The sequence below is a fragment of the Pantherophis guttatus genome, chromosome 1, assembly GCF_059756535.1.
Source record: "Pantherophis guttatus breed Tessera chromosome 1, ASM5975653v1, whole genome shotgun sequence".
NCBI lineage: Eukaryota > Metazoa > Chordata > Lepidosauria > Squamata > Colubridae > Pantherophis > Pantherophis guttatus.
The window spans coordinates 59,493,252-59,515,180 of record NC_142063.1 but is presented as its reverse complement, the minus strand read 5'-3'; the positions used below and the strand labels follow the sequence as shown (position 1 = coordinate 59,515,180).

General features: G+C 36.2%; 1 protein-coding gene across 4 annotated transcripts in view; it reads left to right on the top strand.

Moving 5' to 3' along the window:
- Positions 1-21,929, top strand: part of AKAP6 (A-kinase anchoring protein 6) — a 260,229-nt gene that overhangs the window by 167,579 nt on the left and 70,721 nt on the right. For all 4 annotated transcript variants that reach the window (XM_034417989.3, XM_034417990.3, XM_034417988.3 and 1 more), the window contains one exon: positions 3,280-3,400. In XM_034417989.3, the coding sequence (XP_034273880.3) occupies positions 3,280-3,400 (121 nt within the window). The remainder of the gene's footprint in view (positions 1-3,279; positions 3,401-21,929) is intronic.

Genomic DNA, 21,929 nt, shown 5'->3' with positions numbered 1-21,929 from the left:
CTGAGGTCAAATGTATGGGCTGGGAAGAAGTCTGGGAGGGGGATTTGGTTTTGTAAAGAATCTTGGAATACAGGTGCCATTTTTTCATATAGCCTATGGAAAAAGACAAACACTGAAAATAATGCTTGACTTTGAAGATAGTATTATTAGGTGCAATGTATGACCATGGACTTGGTCATAGACTATGTTTCCTTGATTACAGGTTTCTGAATTGGTTTCCCATTACAAGAACTGATAGAAGTGTGATGAGGATAATCTTGCATACTTAAAAAATAGGCATTAAATTAAATATTTTGCAGAGTATAATAAAGTATCAGGTGACAATGACACCAAGTACTGAGTACAGGAACGTGACTGAAATCATATATTTCAAACTTTATGCTATTGTGGCTCCATAAAATTATTTAAATAATAGTCCCATGTCCTCAATAAATAAAAATAATGAATTTAAGGAATAATAAATTCGAGAAATAAATATGCCACTTGTTTTAAATATTTACATTTAATCTACATATCAAATAAAATCATGATAATACTTTAAAGCTTTATAAGATAAAACGATTACCCTGAGAATCATCATCCACCCAATAACATTTAAAGCCATATTGAAGTTACATTGTGGCAACATTTTGCAGAAATCTTGTGTGTTGTTTTCTAATATCATATTATTAAGTTTTCAGAGCTGGCTTACATAATAGCAATGGGAAAATTTCGAGAACTGTGATATCAGACTCTAAGAATGGAAGATTTAATACATGCTTGATTTATTTTGCCAATAATTTCATCAACCCAAAAATGGAATGGGTAATTATCCTAGATCTAATTCTCACCAAGAGCTGATGTTTGTGATAAAATGCACACAATATCTTCTTTGAATTCATGATATTGGTGGAACAGAAACTCAGCATGTCAGATATTTGTCATGAACCAAAGTTAATTTCAGCAAATATAAAGAGATGATGGGCACTTTCCCACAGCACTCTAATCTGATAAAAGTTTGAGATATGAAGGCCAAATCAGTTTATATTCAGCCAGTATCAGTTTCACATATATACAACCCTCTCTATAACTTCATAAACCTGTTGATATTTTAATGCATAATATCTGCATTTAATGACTCTTTTTCTGTGTAGGCACTTTGTACATTTTATCCCTAATATGTACATTTTTATATGCAACATTCTCTAAGGCCCAGATTTTAATAGGTCATTTCTACATTAAAAATTGTGGTACAATAATCACAGATATATCCAGTGGTATTCAATATCTAAAAAATAAATAGCCAATTTTTCTGACAGTAACTTGAAAAGGATGGAGAAATTCTAGGATTTAAATAGGCTTGAGCACAGTACAGTTAAATATGGGAATGTGTTACGTTTGGGGTGCTGTGTATTTTTGTTTTTGTTTATGAGCAATCCAGGTCACGGTACATAAGATGTACATACAAGTCTTTTAAACAAACAAACAAACAAACTCTGGGTGCTATATATCTGGAACTATATTTGCATCTATCTTGATTTCTGTGTTCTTCAGTTTGCAAATTGTGTGTGTGTTTGTGTGTGTGTGTGTTTGTGCTGTATTAGATTTCACACCTGCCATGGCAATAAATCTTAGCTGTTCAGACACTTTCATGCTATAGTCAGGAACAGAACATATGTATGAGATACCTTGTTTACAACAAAATCTACCCATATTGTATATATGAGAGTTCTTGTTTACAACAAAATAACTAATCCACCCATGCTGTTTCTGTAAGATTCTGCTCTTAAGTATGGGGTGAAAGTGTCTGGACAGTCAAGATTTATTGCCATGGCAGGTGTGAAGCATGAACAGTGTCCAGTACTGTGGAGTTGAAAGTTTTGCTGTCATATCCTGCTTGAGAAAGTTTGTCACGCCATGATGGAAGCAGAGAGAAATGCAGTCTGATACAGCAAGAATTTTCTTAGATTCATTCCCATGTAAGAGGAATACATTGATAGGGTTGCTTGTATATTATCTGGAAGTTCAAAAATAAGGTTTCATGTGGTAGGAGCAGAGAGATAATAATTATGCTGTTATTAAAAACGTAATTTTAAAGTGTAATCAAAGTGTAGTGTTATGTGGCTGCTGATTTTGGTTTTTGCTTAATTTAATTCAAAGTCCATGCATGCCAAATATTTATGTTCACGATCTTCTTGCTGCATCATTTGCAGATCGAATTGGTTGTCTTCTGGTCTACAAACAGTATACTACACATGGAATTCAAATATACCAAGTGAATGAGTTTTGATACAGTATACCACACAGTATTTACGATAAAGTTGTACAGTACTTTGGATTTATTTCCCTAAGATGCTTTAGAGTATGTTGGAGCGTGAATATACCATTTGCCCAAAACTTTTAAAAGCAGCTTCATCTTTTCTCAGGATCCTTCAGCTGGCCTTTATAAATTCACATATTCTATATACTGATCCTCTTTCCTTGCCTCTCCTCCTCCTCCTCCTCCTCCTCCTCCTCCTTCCTCCTTTCCTTTCCTTTCCTTTCCTTTCCTTTCCTTTCCTTTCCTTTCCTTTCCTTTCCTTTCCCCCCCACTTTTTGTATTGTGATGTTTTACTTATTCACTAGGCTTTCAATAGAGAATAATGTTAATCCTTTTAAGCTCCTTATTCTAATGATTTATTTTGTTGGAAACCGTTGTGATCCTTCTTTGAATTTTAATGATTGCTGGCTATTCAAGGATTCATTGTTTTGACTTCCTGTCCTTACCTTTGTTTCTAACATGTCTGTAGGGAACACCTGTCTAATACTGTATCTGGCCTTGGTTCTCACTGGCTTACCATCTTCACTCAAGCCTATCTTAAAGTGTTGTGTTGAAATGCTAGCTATTCATGCATGAAAATATACTTGCAGAGATAGGCAGATGGACAGCAAAAGGATTGCTAAATGGATTGAGTCATTTTTGTCTGAAAATAGTTCTGGTGCAAATAACGGCTCATCATGATTATCACACAGAGAAGTTTGCTGAATATTCGGCACTTTAAAAACCGTGAAGACACTGTATTTATAATTCCCATTTTTTGAAGCGAATGAAATATGTCTGCTTTTGTTGACAGAACCTAGCATAATTTGCTGAGACATGAGTCATGGCTTATATTTGTGTTGCATTTTCATGCCTCCTGTTAAAGTAAAGAATCTTTCTGCAAAAGAGAAGGTGCATTTTCTAGAAAGCCTTATTCTAATATAAGATTTGAACAGTTCTAATCTATTAAGCATAATGGTTTTTTTTTTCTTTATCTGCAGCCTTTTGGACTTTGATTCAGAATACCAGGAGCTCTGGGATTGGCTGATTGACATGGAATCCATAGTGATCGACAGCCATGACCTGATGATGTCAGAGGAGCAGCAGCTGCATCTTTACAAGGTTAGAGCTTTTGTTGCTGCCTTTACCTAGCTATAGAAGATCTGATGACTTTGACATGTCTTTCTCTCACAGGATAGCTCTGTGTTCATTGTATATATCATGGTGTCTATTAGAATTCCCTCCCCTGTCCCCAATCTCATTTCCATCCCCTCTGTGCTGACAAGCCTGCGCCGACATCATAATTGTAAGAAAGTTCCCTTCATCACATTCCATTTGGTACAATCCTATAGGAGGACAAAGATTTGTCATTAGATGAATTGAAATGGATGAAACTGCATTCTTAAATAGACTGAAACAACACGAAGGGAAAAATGATTGTACTATTTAGAAAATGTGCTTTGATAGGAAATATTTTCAGAATTTCTATCATCTTTCATTCTTTTTAGTGAATCTATTGTTTCAGGATATACAATTCTTATATTAGTTATTTTGAAAGCAGATGCTCTCTTTTTAAGAATGCACAAACGTTATAAATGAAAAACACAATTTATAAATGTGTGCATTGATTATGAATCTTTTCATTTAATGCAGAGAGAAAGAGAGAGGGAAAACAATCCTTTTCTTACCATTGCTACTACACAGGAAGCCCAACTATCCATCCTTCCTTCCTTCCTTCCTTCCTTCCTTCCTTCCTTCCTTCCTTCCTTCCTTCCTTCCTTCCTTCCTTCCTTCCTTCCATTTTACTTTAACTTTCATTTTAGATTGTTCTGTGAAGTGGAAGCAGAAAGTATAGATGTAGATTTTGTCACCAGAGGAGGCTTCATATGGAACTATAAGATTGTAGTAAATGGTTCTCATTTAGGCAACTTTTATTGGACTAATTTTGACAATTGTCATCCTTGACTTGCATTGAGCATATGGCACATCTCAAAGAGCAGACTGTGAAACATAAAAAATAAAAATAATAATAACTAGTCACAGAATCAAACAACAACAAGGTGTAACAAGCACCATTTCACTTTTAAAATTTCTTCCAGAAGAAATTACAGATTCAAGGTTAAAACAAGTTATTGCTTTTTTATTTATCAAACATGGTTTAAATTTTTTTTTTGCATTTTTTCTATGTGATTTGTATTGAAATATTTTCCACAAAATGTTTGAATGGAAGAAAATTGTTTACATTTAAATAAATAAATAAATAAATAAATAAATAAATAAATAAATAAATAAATAGGTAAACTAGTGTACTAGCTTTTTTGAGAGCTGCTTATGAGTATACAAACAAATGCTGAGTATTTTTTAATATTTTGCCTTTTAAAAATGAAAGTGCTTAGTAACTTAACCAATTTTTACACCAGATACAGCCAGTTTGGTGCAGTGTTTAAGGCATCCTGCTGAAAACAAGGAGACCGTGAGTTCTAGTCCTGCCTTGGGCACAAAGCCAGCTGGGTGACCATAGGCTAGTTGCTTTCTTTCAGCCATAAGAAGGAGGCAAAAACCTTGCCAAGAAAGTTGCAGGAGGTTGTCGAAGAAGTTTCTAAGTATTGGACAAAATTGAATAGAAAAAAACATTTTTTCCAGTTCTATTTCTGGTTATTTTTAAAAGTTTCTTCAAGCTTTTTTGAGTGTAACAATCTTAATTTTCTTAGCTTTTCTGAGATACGATATTACAATAGTAGAATACATTAATGGTCAGCACTATCTACAGTTGTTTGATATGTGAAGTGAATGATGTTGTATGAAGCCTTTCTGGGCAAAGGCATGGTAAAGGCACTTTGATGTCAAAATGATCTCATTGTGCAAATGATACAATGCCCCTCTTACCCAGGAACATAATTGGCTGAGAAAGAAAGTACTATGAAAGAGTATTCATATGCCATAACCCAAAAAGTTTCAGCCATTTTAGCTCAGTTGAATGTATACCTAAAATAAGACATTAAGAATATAAAATATATAAGAATTTCTATAGACACTCTTATATGCACGTTCACAGTAGACTTGTGTTTTGTACTTTTTAATACTGATGATTGTACTTCTCAAGTTTCATATATTAAGAAAATATTCTAAGGATCAAGGTGAAACAGAATCAAAATGGTGTAGTATACCCACATACTACCAACATTGGGACTCCTTATTTAGAACTCCCAAGATGAAGTTTAGCCCCATGAATGACTTTTAAATGTTCAAAAACTAATTATTCATAGTATCACTTGTAATCAGTGGTGGGTTGCCCCCGGTTCGCACCGGTTCTATAGAACCGGTAGTAAAACCGGCAGGAGGCTCCGCCCACTGACTCTGATGTCATCAAAACGCTTCTGCGCATGCGCAGAAGAGCACGCGGCCCCTCTCTGAACTGGTAGTAAAGGTAAGTAGAACCCACCCCTGCTTGTAATGGAGAGTCAGTTTGGTGTAGTGGTAAAGGAGAGAAACCAGGAATTCTACTTTTGCCATAGGGATAAACCCAGCTGGGTGATCTTGGGCCAGTCACTCTCTCAGCCCGAGGAAGAAGCCAATGCCAAACTACTTCTGAAAATCTTTCCAAGATAACTACAGAGACTAATCCAGGCAATTATGAGTTAACACTGACTTGAAGGAACAAAAAAAAAAAAAGGGGGTGGGGTGAGAACACCAACCTTAATCTTCCTTTCACAGGACAACTTGGAATTACCCTGACAATTCTGACTTAAAGGCACATACATACATTACTTAAGAGCTGTGGTGGCATAGTGGTTAGAATACAGTTTTGCAGACTAACTCATTGCTCACTCCAGGAGTTCGATTATGAGCAGCTCAAGGTTGACTCAACCTTCCATCCTTCAGAGGTTGGTAAAATGAGGACCCAGGTTGTTGGCGGCAATATGCTGACTCTGTAAACCACTTAGAGCTGCAAAGCACTGCGAAGTGATATATAAGTCTAAGTGCTATTGCTATTGCTATTACTTGTGTTAGAACAGGCCAGGTTCCTATTCAGTCCCTTTTGATCCACACATTCTTTTGGGATAGTTACTTAATATTCTTGTGTCTCTATAATATTGACATTTAAGTACTTAGGGTGTGTATATGATAAATGATAAAAATAAATTGCTCAAATATAATAAAGCTAAAGTCTCTTGTTTTTTTAAACAAATACTGTACTATATCTGTAAAGAACACTAGAAAATTTAAAAAGGGTATTCTTTGACTGTAAAATGGAGACATAAAATGTACATGAAATGAAAACTATCTCAGATTCATAGAAAATATGCCAGAGATACTTAAAGAATATTCAAATACCAGCAAACACTTAAAATAATCAGATATTGAGTGATTAGATTATTTTGGGTTAAAAATAGCAATGTAAGATTTGATTTGGGAATATGATGTTACATCTGGAAGAAAGCTGATATGAATATTCAGTGATAGCAGAGAAATGCTGCATGCAGTTTTAGTCATAACAGCCTTTACTTCAGGAATAAGTTTGAATTTGCACTGCAAACTACTATAAACAGTAGGACTACACAGCAATCATGATTAGTAGACAAAAAGGTAATTTAGAGCATGCAGGGTACTTATATACCACCTGTTAGCAACTCTTTAAACAAGATGTATTTGCTTTAAGGAAGGGCCAGCAGGTGCTATTTGTGCACTCCAAATGCTCTAAATCATTATTTTTCCTTTTGAAGTTGGATTGTTGCATAGTCCTAATAGAGAACTTGGACATTTTTCTTTCAAAGAATTAAGCTATGGTGATTTGATTACTATCTTAACATTAAAGACATCATAAAAACTAAAATAAAGCATATAATTGAAGCCAAATCAAAATAAAATATAAAACCAAGACTATAGTGTTTGGCTACTAAACATAGTGGTTATGGCTTCCAAGCACCTTTGAAAAATCTCCCAATATTTTTAATGGGATAAATAGCAAATGATTTAATATAAAGTAAATATATTAATGATGATGATCAACCAATAAGTCAGTATTATTTTTTTTACTGATTGCATAGATAGATTTTCTCCAAGATGATCTGTTTCTAGTAGGGGTGGGTTCCACTTACTTTCACTACCGATTCACAATGGGAGCATGTGCGCGTGGCGGAGCCTCCCACCGCCGTTACTACCAGTTCACAAATTCCGGACCGAACCAGTAGCAACCCACCACTGGCTTCTACCTTGGTTCTTCAAGACCTTCCAACAGTGCACCTGTCACCATTTAAGGTTTGTCCATTCACCTTGCTGTTGGACATCCTTTCTCTTTTCTTCCACCTTCCAAGCCTCTTAAGAGAGGTACAGTAGGTCTTCTCATAAAGTGTTCAAAGTATGATAATTTGAGCCTGGTTATTTTTGTAGTCATTAGCTTGGTCTTCTTTATGTTTAATCCTATTCCTATTTTTTCACTGTACTCTTTGATTACTCAGCCCTGTAGATTGTTTGCATTCTCAGTTATCAACGGGATGCCCTCAGTATAGAACAGGTTATTCCTGTTTCTTCCCTTCAGTTTTAAAATCTTGCTCAGTTTCCAAATCAGAATATAAATATAAATTCAGCATATAGGTTAAATAATAAGGGAAGGGAATAGAGCCTTACCTCACTCTTTTGCAGAGCCAGAAGCTGTCCATTTCATCATGCTCTGTCTGGATTATGGATACCTCATCTACATTTAGCTGTGATGGTGAACCTAAGGCATGCATGACATGCAGAGACCTCTCTGCGGGCACACCAGCCGTAGTCCCAGCCCAGCTCCACCATGCATGCGTGCGCTCCTCCCACCAGCCAGCTGGTTTTCGAGTTTCTGCTGCGGATGCGCAAGGGACGGGGTGCATGTGTGGGGATGCTCGCATTGCATTTTGGGGAAGGGTGTGTGTGTGCATTTTGTGCCTGGAAGGGCTCCTACACCTACCTGGAAGCCAAAATGGGGCACAGAGGCACAGCATGAGGGCCCCCCACTCCATTTTGTGCCTGGAAAGCCTCCTGCAGCAACCTGGAAGCCAAAATGGGACACGGGGGTACCGCATGAGGCCCCTGCTCCCGGTTTTGGGCCTGGAAAGCCTCCTGCACCAACCTGGAAGCCAAAAATTGGTGGGAGGGGGAGTGGGGCACATGCACAGGGGGCACTCACATTGCATTTTGGGGGTTCCGGCACGCACACGCGCATTCTCACGAGCAGGCACGCGCTTTGGGCACTCGGCACCAAAAAGGTTAACCATCACTGATATATAGGTTTAAGATGGTCTGGGATTTCCATTTTCAAAAACACATTGCCCAGACTGGCAACACAGTCAAAGGCTTTTCTATGATCAGTGAAGCACATATTGAATTTTGGAAGGTATTCTTTGGATTTCTCAATTATCCAGTGTACATAAGTAATGATGTCTCTTGTTCCTTTGCTTTTTTATTTATTATTTATTTATTTTTCATATTTGTATACCGCCCTACTCCCGAAAGACTCAGGGCGGTGAACAGCCATAATAAATACAAATACATATAGAAGTTAAAAACTATTTTTTAAAAACTATTTTAATGCCAGCCTGAACATGTGGCATCTTCCTTTCCATATAGGGATCTATGATGCTTTAGATTATTTTAAACATTAGATGGTAGCATGTGAAAATAAATTTATTTTTTATTCTGGCCTCATGTATGAGTTTTGAACGCATGCCCTGAACTAGAAAAAAGATTACCTCTAATATAAAATTAACTACAGTATAATATAAAGCAACATGTATTATACAGAGAGATAATATTTGATGCAAGAATATTTTATTGATCTTCCATGTCTGGTATCTGAGTAGGAAAGTTAGTTATATTGGCTAATCTTGTGCACACTTACCAGGTAGTAAATTGTATTATATTTGCCTGCAGAGTTTAAGCTTCACTTGTGTTCATTGCTGGTTGAAGAGAAAAGAGCTAGCATCAATTCCTATATGATTCTATCCAGTTGCCTGCATGGAATCCTATAGCAACCAGGTGATTAACTAGATACAAAGTAATATGTGAGAATTTTCCAATGTAAGAATAGATACATTCTGAATGTGATCAGATTTAGAAAATAAATTTGGAGTTCATTCTCACTCTAGTTCTCTCTTATGAATGAACAAAGGGGATGACTGTAATGTATGAACCAAGCTAAATTAGGTTGAAACTTAAAGTCTTGCCTCAGGCTTCAGGATTGGCAACATCCAGCAACACTTTAACACTAATAATAAAATTCAAAATTTGTTATAAATCACATTATAAAATATGAAGATTTTAAGATGTTTACAAAATTTAATTCAATTCCCAGAACTTGTGATGTGTTCTTGATGAAACCTTTTAACATCATTTTATACATTAAATAATAAAATTATGTGTAGGTATTTCAAGATGTTGTTGTTGATGAAGATGAGCATGACAAGAACTAACTGCAGTCAATTTCAAATGATTAATGCCTCTTGTTAAAACATACCCATGTATTGATAGCTGGCATTTATTGCAAATGGAAGATTATTCATTTCAAGCCTTGCTGGAGAAGTGATTAATGCTATCTGTCACCACGTGAGGGCTCACTTGAGAACAGAAATTGAGCCTTGAAGTAGAAAATGTGCATCTTTTTGGTACAGAATTTACATACTAGTCCTCTCACTTTTCAGTGTTGGTCAGTATGGACTGAATATTTGAGTTGTTTGCCTTGGTCATCTTCTTACAGAACTACACCATGAATATTTCTGTGGACAAGCACTATCTGATGAACAGTCTTTTAATTCATGATACTCCCCTACACCAACCAGTTCGTTGCACTTTCTCTTTTCCTGCGATGAGTTTCTTAAATCCACAGAATTTTCCTTCCAGATATTGAACTGATAAGTAATTGCACCTCTGAGCCAGCTCAGCAAAGCATCTCTGCCAGGTTACATGCTGTGTTATCACTACTGCCAGCAGTAATCTTTGCCTCTATGGAGTCTATAAATGAGAAAGATCTGTAATAAAACAAGTACATTGCAAGACAAGAGTATGCATTAAAAGTGTAATAACAATATAGAAATAGCCAGACTGAGTATGAAAAAATGCTCTGTAAATTCACAGTTCAGCGTATGTTCGCCATGATGGGTTTTTTTAAAGATCTCATACTGATTCATATCAACTTCTCTGCCCTCTTGTTTTATGCTGATAAAGAGAGCATGTCTTTAAAAAAAAAGGCATAGAACTCAGTCATATTTTGTTGCCCCTTGGCTTAATCTTTAATTGTTTTCATGTCCAAAGAATTGTCCTTCTGTTGCCTCTGGAGAGCATTAGAATACAATATCGTTTTTTTAAAAAACAAGTCTGTAATTATTTGAAACCTTCAATCAGATGGCATTAGATTGTAGACTGATATAAAAATGATCTTCATCACATGGACAATACACAGTTGGGTTTCTTGTTATAATCTACTGGTTTCCAGCATGCCAAAGAATTGAATGTTGAAAAGTAAACATTTGACATTTCCTGCTTACTAGGTTGCCTAGCCAATAATGTTTCTAGTTAGAATTAGAATTAATTCAAATTCAAATTCTTTATTGGCCAAGTGCGATTGGACTCACAAGGAATTTGTCTCCGGTGCATAAGCTCTCAGTATACATACAAGCAACAAGTGATAAATCATGATCATAATAATAAAATACAATTATCATAAATCATAAGATACAACACTCAGTGATAGTCATAGGATACTAAATAAAAACAATCAATATAAATTAAAAGATACAACTACATTATAGGCATAAGAAGCTAGAAAATAGGTAATAGGAAAGATGAGAAGGATAATAATAATACAACCCTATTAGATAGTTTGACAACCCAGGTCATAAGAGAATGTTGCGGGAATTAGTTGTTTAGCAGAGTGATGGCATGGGGGAAAAAACTGTCTAGTTTTTTGTTCTAGTTGTTTTGGCATGCAATGCCCTGTACTGTCATTTTGAGGGAGGAAGCTGGAACAGTTTATGACCAGGATGTGTAGGGTCTATTGATATTTTCATAGCCCTTTTCATGCCTTCTCAGGCTGGGGTATCAGTGGTGGGTTCCTCCCAGTTCGGCCCGGTTCGGCCGAGCAGGTAGCGGTGATGATATGACGTCACCGAACAGGTTCTCTTTGTTCGGGAGCTGGGCCCCCCCACCCACGTTATTCTTACCTTTTATTTGGCCCCACCCCCAATTTATTCGCTGCCTCCTGAATCCCAGATGATGGCTAGAAGGAAAAAAACTTTTAAACTCTTGCCGTGGGGCTTCAAAGGGCCGCCCTACAGCTGATCAGTGTTAAAAGGCAGTGTGGTGGTATACCGGTGCCTCCAAAAACAAATGAGTAGACCAGGATGCTCCAAGAACAAATGGGTAGACCAGGACGCTCCAAGAACAAATGGGTAGACCAGTACAGCTCTGCAAGCAGTTAAAGCCTGGTAGACCAGTACCTCGGCTAAATCCTAAAGAATTGTCACATGACCATCAAGCCATGTCCACAAAATAAGCCACGCCCACAGAACCAGCAGTAAAAAAAATTAGAACCCACCCCTGTGGGTATGTATTACAACAGTGAGTGCCTGAGTCAGTCAACCACTGTTTCAGACACAAAGCTACAGAATAGCATTTGGTTATTTTGACTGAGAGTAGGGTAAGATGAAAATGGTAGCAATATTGGTCAAGCAATGCAACAAGAGTTTGGATAATTATGTATCAACTTTTGATTTGCTGGTGTGGTAAAGACTGATATTAATATCCATTTCATGATAATGCATACACAGCTCTGTATGAGTTTGTGTTTGACCTCTCCATGAGCTTGTCTTTCAATCTTCAACTAACACCTGTTTTTAATCATTCTTTTGTTTTTAAAACACACAATCAAAATTAAATATTTTGATATATGCCTTGTTTATTCTAATAAACCAACATATTGCACAGCTAAATGTCAACTAGATTTTGTTTGTATATCAAAAATATGGACCTGATCACACAAACATTTTATAAAGTTTCAGTGGCAATTATCCTCAAAAAGTATTATAGGATCTGGCCCAAACGTGGAAACTCCTCTTATTAATTCTTTAATAGAAAACCTCTGTATTGATGCAAGATTTCTGCCTGGAGAGTTCAAAATTTAAGCAAATAAGGGTTTATTGGAGCTGTGGAGATTAGAAATGAGTGTACTAGATAAAGTTAATGATAATTCCTTACATTTTCCCCAGAAGATTAATTGTGTGTTAGATTAAAACCCCATTAAATTCAGTAAGATATGATTGTTAAAATTGTTAGCATGTAGGGAATAAAATTAACCAAACATTTCTTTACCAATATAAAAAATGTTGGCATCTCCTCTGACATTTGAAGTTTTGATTATGAAAACATTTGAGGTGCTTGAAATACATATTATATAAAATCTGCCCTGATTAAACCTTCAGTAAGGAGGTGTGCATGGTGGGTTTGAAAAATGCTGCTACTGGCATAATGATTTATAAAGAATATGTTGATTTAATAACAGGAGAGCTTAAACACAAAGCTGTCCTATAAAAGATAGGTTGTTCCCTTGGCTAAATGGCATTAAAATTTGTGGAAAAAAGTGAAAGCTTCCTAAAGAAAGTTAGATTAAAAAACAGCTACCTGCCTTTTCCCCTGGGTGAGGTAAATAGTAGCTGGAGGGGAGAGTAATTAACATTGGACAAACAGGTTTACATTAAATGTATGTAGAGTTGGAACCATATATCAGCAGGACCACCTATTCCCAAATGTGTCCATCAATTATGATCCTCAACAGGAACCGTTCTCTGGTTGCTTGTAATCAACACAGCTAATGAGAAATATGTTCTGGCATTTAAATCAGTGGAACTGTTACATCTACTAAAATCTTTTTTTCCCCTATGATTGTAATTGTTATAGTGTCTCCCACCCCCACCTCCCCACTCCCCAGTCTTTCTGTCTTTTGTTCAATCATGTCCGATTCTCAGACACTGACTGGACCAGTCCCTGCAGTTTTCTTGGCGGATGTGGTTTGCCATTACCTTCTTCCTAGAGCTGAGAGAAAGTGACTTGCCCAAGGTCATGCATTTGGCTTCATGCCCAAGGCAGGACTAGAAATCACAGTCTCCTTGTTTCTAACCTGATTTCTTTAATCGCTACACCAAGCTGACTCTCAGTCTCTTGTTTTATGGTAATGTTAATAATGTTAAAATACACTCTATTTTAAATGTTAGAATGGCAATTTATTGGTTTTATTCTTTGTATTTCATGTTGAAATCAATGGCTAAGTGTGAGAGCTTCTTTTGTCAGGATCTGAAACAGGCAGCCTGAGACTGGATTAGTTCATACTGAGACTGAAATAGTGCAATCATAAAACCTAGGAATAAACCACCCCTACCACCACTATCTCCAAAAGTTTCAATCTGGTTGCATCATGCAGGTAGAAAAAACAGCACAAGAAGTTCAACCTTATCCCAAAGTTGCTTTTTTCCAAAGGCAACTGAATTTTCTTTGTTTTGCTTGAAGATGTTTTGGTTCTCATCCAAGAAACTTCTTGGATGAGAAGCGAAACCTCTTCAAGCAAAACAAAGGAAGTCCAGTTGCCTTTGGAAAAAGGCACCTTTGAAACAACCATTGACGGAAAATCTCCATTGACAATTTCAGTCTTAATTTCACTATAAATAGGGGCTGAAATGTTGCAGTTACTGAAATGCTTTAATAACAGCTTCATTACTTTTTACATAAAAAGTCCGATAAGCATCCTGGAATGTCTACTTGAGCCTGCTTCCAGTGGTAGTTACTGCTAAGAGAAGTCTTGTTAGTTTACCATGTTAAAAAAAATCATTTGTACAATTTGTTGCCTAATTTATTTAAAATTAATAATAGTTTAAAATAATGTATTGAGTATCATTTTATTTATGTATTTATTTGTTTATTATTTTTAAACAAATTTACATGGCCTCACATGTGGTAAGTCACACGCAGTGACTCTCATATGGTGATGCCAGGAGCCTGACAAAATTAAAAATTCACATTACAATAATTATTTTTTCAAATTTCTATGTTAATCTGGACTTTGGAAAAGAGTATTTTTGATCCTATCTTTCATTTCATTTCATTGATGAACCTGCAGTTTCTCCATGTAAGTGTAAATATGTCTGAGGTAAAACCTTGAATTCCTGCATCATATTGTGGAAAGGATAGACTCATTAATAACTTCTCTAAGTCAAATATAGTATTCTTCACCAAAAGGCTTGCTTTTTGTTACTGGAGAATTAAATAACGGTGAATAATAAATAACATCACTACAAATCAATTATTTTTCAATCTGCTGTTGTCTGGAGGAAACAAAACAATCAGAGCCATAGGTTTATTAATGCTGTTCTACATTTCACAGGTATCAAAGATCGGGAGACTAACTGTCCACTGTCCTAGACATCTTTTAAACTAAAGGTTTTTTTTATTATTTTTTTGCTTTTTAGTTCTCATATCTGTTCCTACAAAAACCTAAGACCCACGGAACTGGTCCAATGTAATTTGTTAAAGTCTAATTTCTGAGTCCCCCAGAATATGCCTTTGTTTCCTTGCTACAACTGGAATCAGGAATCAATTGCTTCTAGGAAAGCCATTATGAGGCTTTGTCACCTAACATTCTGTGTAAAATTAATATCTAGGTAGGAGGGCTTTTTTTTTTACTTACTTGAATAATTACCAATCATCTCAGAGGGAAGGGCATTGAATTTGGTCTGTCATAGTATGAACTTTAATCCCATAGCTGGTTTTATTAGAAGGGTCAATGGATAATTGAAATAATATGGCCTCAGTGTCAATCTTCACAGTGACTGGATCACAATCTCCTTTAGTTTGTGGATACTATGGAAGGAATAATAATCCAAATACTAACTAGTAACTATTAATAACCTAGTAATCTACTTGCCATTAAGTATTCATACCAGTAATTGTTATGATATGGGGAAAATACATTCTTTTTGGTTTGTGTAATTGTCATTAAAAGCCTAATGATTAATGCTCTGTAATTATTAAATATTAACATAATGATATGTTTATTTTTTTGGCTCATGGGTGAGATTATAAACCTTATTAGTTCCTGATGGAACTTCCTTTTTATTGTTTTTACATTCTATATAGTTCCTTTTTCCAGTATGATTATTGACAATAAATAAAGCTTACACTTACCCAAAGGAAATCATAAAGAGATTGATTCATAAGCAATTTGAAACTATGCAGTAATCAACAGAAATAAGCATGCATTTGTAAAGAACAAATCTTGGTATGCTCATTTTATCGTGTTTTTGATCATATAACTTCTTTAATAGATTATAGGGATGTTATAGACATAATATATCTTGATTTTATATTCTATGCATGCTCATTAGCAGGATAGTTAAATGAATGATATTATATTTAAGCAGATACTTAGCTGGCTAGAAGTGTTTTCATCAATGGCTTTACCAAACTAGATTAAATAAGGTTTAATTCTGGGTTTTCTACACTTCAATATTTCTTTAATGACTTGAATGAGGAAATGGAGAGAATACTTATAAAATTTGCAAGTGACACAAAATTGGGTGAGAGAGCTGATGTTCTAAAGGACAGAAATAATCTTGATCCAGGTAAGCTGGAGAAATGAGCTGAAAGTAACCAAATGAACTATAACTGAGACAAGTGAAATTCTTCAATAAAATAAAAATCAAATGGCTAAATATAGAATAGCTGGCTTGGTCATGGTGACTATAAAAAAGATATTAGAATAGAAACTGAATATGAGCCAGCAATTTGATGTAGGTACAAAAATGTAAATGCAATTTTAGACTGTATAAATAGAGTATAATTTCCAAAGCATGGGAACTAATCAATTTATTTTGATTTCGATCATAGAAAATTGAGATGAAATGTTATAAAAAATATTGTTCTCATTCAGTGAAACCAAGGAGATGGTCTCTCTTTCACTAGATGTTCAGATAGAGACTAGACAGTTACTGTTTTTGATAGGGGTGCTTTAACTTGGATATCTGCTTAAATGGTCCTTTCCAAATCTATTATTTTATGTCTCTGTGTTAATGCTCAAATTTTATTGTTCATAATTCATTTAAATCACTTTGCGATTTAATGAGGTACAGTATATGGAAATGAAAATAAAGAATGTAATTTTATCCTTGTTTGTTACCTAACTTCTTTTATTGATGGCAGATACATAATTGCACTGTATTCTAAGAAGTTTCCTCCCTGGTAAAAGCAAATTGTATTAATTATAATTATATTAATTAATTTATTAAACAAATTTATATGGGTACCCAACTCACACATGATGACTCTGGGGGTTGTATAATAATTTACACACACAAACACACACACACAATTCCACCTCTTCCCCTCTGTGGTGGTGACAGACATAATTCAACAAACCACTTGAAGGGCTCCATATCAACTGGGTCCCCAGACAGAACCATGTCTTCTGGGCTTTTTGGAAAAGTAACAAGGTGTAGGCCAATGTTATCTCTGGGGAAAAGATGTTCCACAGGGAGGGAGCCACTACAGAGAAGGTCCTTCTTCTTGGTCCCAACAGACGTATTTCCTGAATAGATGGGACAATGTTTTAGTGTATTACTTTATTATTTGTCCATTAAATATGCTGGTCTGAATGCACCAGAAGGTTGATGAGTAGATTGGATTCACCAACAACAACCAAAAATAAACACTTCTGAGAACCTTGTTCCTATCATATTTTAACTTGTAGTACAATCACATACGTTGCTAAGTAGTCCAGGATAGATTATTGCTGAATTAAATCTATTACTTCTACAGGAATGAGCCTGTAGTGATGCATCACATGCTTAAGGCGGCAATCATTTGTGGGCAAATTATGTCTCTTCTTTTCACTAGTAAAATGTATGAGAATACATTTCTATGCTTCTGAAGGTACAGCTCATTTTCTCCTCTGGGTGTGCTGCTGCTCCATGTGCCTCTTTCCCAGCTCTGTGCGATGCTGTGTCCTGAAGTGGATCAAACAAACCATGGTGAATGTTTCCCTCATTTGCATCACTTCTAGACAGCCCCTGTCGTAGTCTTTGCTGACAGGAAATCACTGTCTTTGTCACCTTTCTTCAGTGATCTCCTTTTGGCAGAGATGGTCCATGTGACCAGGATTAATCACAACAACAATTCTGGCTTAGAATTCAATGACATGTTTTGCTCTGTGCTCCAATAACAGTGTAGGCTGAAATCAGTAGGAAATGACTACATTAATTTCAGAGTGAAAAGATAATTAACACTTAAAGAGTAATGTTATAACTCATGAAGCTATAATTCAAATGCATGGAAAAATGTGTTGTGGTAGTGAAGTGCGGGGGAATGGACGAGTTCTCTGTTTTATAGTTGGAAATAAACTTAAAATAATTTGGGAAACTGAACGTGGAGGAGGTGAAATATATTTGAAGAGAACAGTGAACAGAAGCTATAATACTTCAGTGTTTGAAACTGCAGCCTGAAGTATGCGTAAAGTGCTTACTTAGATGATATGAATAGGATACGGGCAAACAAAAGCAGCAGTGTGCCCGGAGAATGCTGTGCTTAAGGAGTTTCCTTGGCAACAGAAATGCAGTTCCAAAAGTAGACAGAACTTTCCTCAGAAAACATGCTATTAATAACAACCTTCCGGAACAACCTGGAACAATTTGACTACTTGGCAGTGATAATGCCAAGTGTTCTGCAAATTAATGTAACACAACAGTTATATGTTTTCTCCTGCCCATAATTCTTCTGGAACTGAAGTCTGAGTTCTGTTCTGTTTGTGGGTATAAATGCACGAAGCCATTCCAAATGTTAGCAAAGTGAAAGAAAGCTGGTAGCTCAACAAATGCCCTCCCTGTATCATTTCATCTTGAATAAAAGCTTTGTCCAAAGAGATGATTTTATTCTAATTAGGAGGACAAAAAAGCTTACATGCTTAGTGAAGCCAGCAGTGAGTGTAGTTTTAATTTTACCAATTTACAAATGGGTAGACAGTATTTTAACAGATCCAGGAAGGCTGAGGGAATTTTGTATACATTTATTCATCCCAACTGTTTATCATCTCTGTGTGTATCACTCTATGTGTAAGCCGTACCCTTTTTAATCTGCAAAAATATTTTCCCCACAAACAAGAAGATTGGCAACATTTCTTCTTATTTACTGGCATGGTTACTCCCCTCTATCCCACTGGTTGAGGGTGGTTTCTAAAGTTAACATTAACAGAAGCTGAAGTTAATCAGACAGCCCCTGCATATTCTCAACAAGTCCAAGAGCCAGCAGAAAAGTATAAAATATGCTATCCATGCAGACTTTTCAAAATAGATCATGGTAGCTGTCTGCCAAGAGAATAAACTAATTTCAGATCTGCCTTGCCAAGTAGAATCATTAGAATTCTGTTAAAGGCCATAAGTTTACTAGACGGGAAAGGTAGGCTGCTCTACTGCCTTGACCTTTCCTGAATCCTTAGATCTAAAGGTTAAAAGTAATCAATATCTCATTGTGCATCCTGGTAATAAGTAATAACCATCATGTTAAAATCTAAATGATTGCAGATCGCACTTAAGCATGTTGACCCATTTGGGAGCCTTGTTTAATTGCAATCAGGATACTGATTATGGTTTGCTAATAAACTTTTAACCTAAATGGCAAAAATTGCAGCCTTTAGCTTTTTATAAAATATGACTTCAACCTGTAACACTGTACCAGAGGTTGTGTTGCACATTAAACAGCCACTTCCTCTGATAAAGACCTAAATACAGATCGTGATTGTTTTTCATAAAAGTGAAAAAAGGGTATTTGAAATATCAGAGAGAATTCTGTTACTCTCATGTTTACTTTTTCAGTATATACCAGGGGTGAAATCCAGCAGGTTCTGACAGGTTCTGGAGAACGTAGTGGAAATTTTGAGCAGTTTGGAGAACCGGTAGCGGAAATTTTGAGCAGTTCGGAGAATCGGCAAATACCACCTCTGGCTGGCCCCAGAGTGGGGAGGGAATGGGGATTTTGCAGTATCCTTCCCCTGGAGCGGGGTGGGAATGGAGATTTTGCAGTATCTTTGCCCTGCCACCCCACCAAGCCACGCCCACTAAGATACACCACGCCCACCAAGCCACGCCCACAGAACTGGTAGTAAAAAAAATTGGATTTCACCACTGGTATACACACTTTACTTTTGTTACACATATTTATCCTGAGCAGGATTATATAGGAACAAAGAGACTTTGTGGTCCATCACTAATTCTCAACTCAATCTACCTCAGAAGATTGTTGTGGAGAAAAATTGGTTAAAGTACTGGTATGTATGCTACATTGAGATCCAAGAAGAAAGGCAGAATATGAATCCAAATACAGACAAATGTAATTCAAGACGATTATGATAATTGTCGAGAATGGCAATGCATGACCTCCTATCCATTGTCAGCACGGATGTAGCCTGTGCACCTCTACTTAGAATGTGTATCAAGCTTTGCGTTTGTCTACAATGCAAAAGGAAAGATTCTGTGCATGAATGTTAGATGATTGGAAGGCAGTGAGTGAGGAGAGGTGATTAGGAAGATGTGGGAAGAAAAGCCCTAGAATGGCCTAATTTATTCTTCTCTCCTCCTTTCTCCTCTGTTTTACCAGTGATAATGTATGATGCTCCTTTTCCTTGATTAATCCTTGTGTGAATATCTTCTAATCAAGAAGCATGGTCCTGACTACATGGTAACATACAGTATATGTAGAAAATAAAACAGAAATAGAGAGGAAAGAATTAAAGAGGGCCAAGGTGGTTACTTTTTGGTTACCCAAATTCTTCATGAATCGTTCATGACTTGCTTACTGGATTCTATCTTCCACGTTCCACATTCCACTGTTGTATTTTTTAATCTTTACAATATAAAGATTAAATTGTATTACAAGAATTGGCAGTCACAATTACATTAGATAACTCTAAAAGGTGATTAGTCTAATTTATAGTAGACACATCTATCAGTAGCTATTAGTGACATGTTCAGAAGTTATGCCATTGAGTATCAGATGGAGGACATACCCTATTTCTGAAATCATCTGGTTTGCTAATGCTCCTTTTTTCAATTTTATTTGCTTCTAGAAAGTGTAGAAAGGCTTGATTGAAATGTTCTTAAATTTTACAAGTTGCTATAATAATAATAACATAGCAAGACGAGGGTAAATAGTTTAGATAAAGATCAACTTTGAAAAAAAATTCCTAGTCCCAATGGTTTCATTGTGTTTCATACTATATTTGTGTTTGAATACAAGAAAACAAAGACATGTTTTTTTCTCTCAGATTGTTAAGTAAAAATAAGCTTTATTATTCAATGAGAAGAAAAAAGACTAACTGATTTCAGCTCTTCTTGCTGAAAACCTCCAAACTACCTTTTTTTGTGTAATGGGATGGATTTGTTTGACCTTCTTGACAGTGTGTCATTTTCAGCAAAATGATATTTCATTGAATAAGTGTTTGTTTATGTGATATTTCATTGAATCAGTGTTTGTTTGTGAAAGTGAGATCTCCATGGAGATAATCTAAATCCGTTGTTCAAGATACAACCTATAAATGTCTATTCAGCAATAAAGTCCCATAGAACTCAGTCAGCCTTGCTCCATGATAAGTTCATTAAGCAAAGTTTGCCATCTGAAAATCATGACATGTTTGATATTTCAGATATCAATTGCATGAAATATGCTAAGTGCTATTGTCAGCCATCCTGGCATGTGAACAACACATATGCAAAGAACATCAAGTCAATGCCAATCACAAATTGAAGTTCATGTACATGCAGCTAATCTATGCATCTAGTCTTGAGTGAATGGATAGAAGGATGCTGGAACTTTTAGAAAGAAATTGATTTGTTATGAGGTTATATTCCTCCCTCCCCACATGCACCTATCCTAATACAAAATGAACCATGGTGTGCTTACTAGGGTAAAGTAAGCTGGTTGCATATTAAGCATTTTATGTGACTACTAAACAACCTGTGAACTTTTGGGTCATTCTTTCAGAAATATTTCCTTCCCTAAACAGAGAAACAAAATGATTACTGGCAGGCAAAAAATCAGTGGCAGTGACTTCCAACTTCCTGACTTCTCCATTGATGTTGCTTTTGGGAAGCTAGCAAGAAACATTTAAAATCATTCTTCTTCCTCCTTGACTGAACTGCAGAACTGCCTACCACTTTACTTGGGAAGGGCAAACAAACAGAGCAGTGAAATGTGAAAAAAACTGCACCCACGCTCCGCATCCTGATATGTTCCCAAGTGCCCCCAGGAAGGAAGAAGCCTGTCGACTGTTGGCATGCTCCAGCTAGCCCTACCTCGCAAGCAGGCATCCAATTGCTCCCTCATCCTTCTTTCGCTGCCCACTGCCATTAAGAAATGTTAAAATTCAGCCTTGGTTCCAAAGCAGGCAATCACTACCCACTTGCCATGCCTAGTCACCAGCTGATTGGGGACAGAGGCCAGATAGAAGTAGGAAAGAGGGAAACGGCCCTCTCATCTACTCTTGAACCATGCAACTTCCTGATTTCTTGGAAGCAGCCATAACTTTCCTAAATTTCATTACCATGGTCCCAATATACTGTAAGACAGCCATTTGATTTGTCTTGATTCAATCATT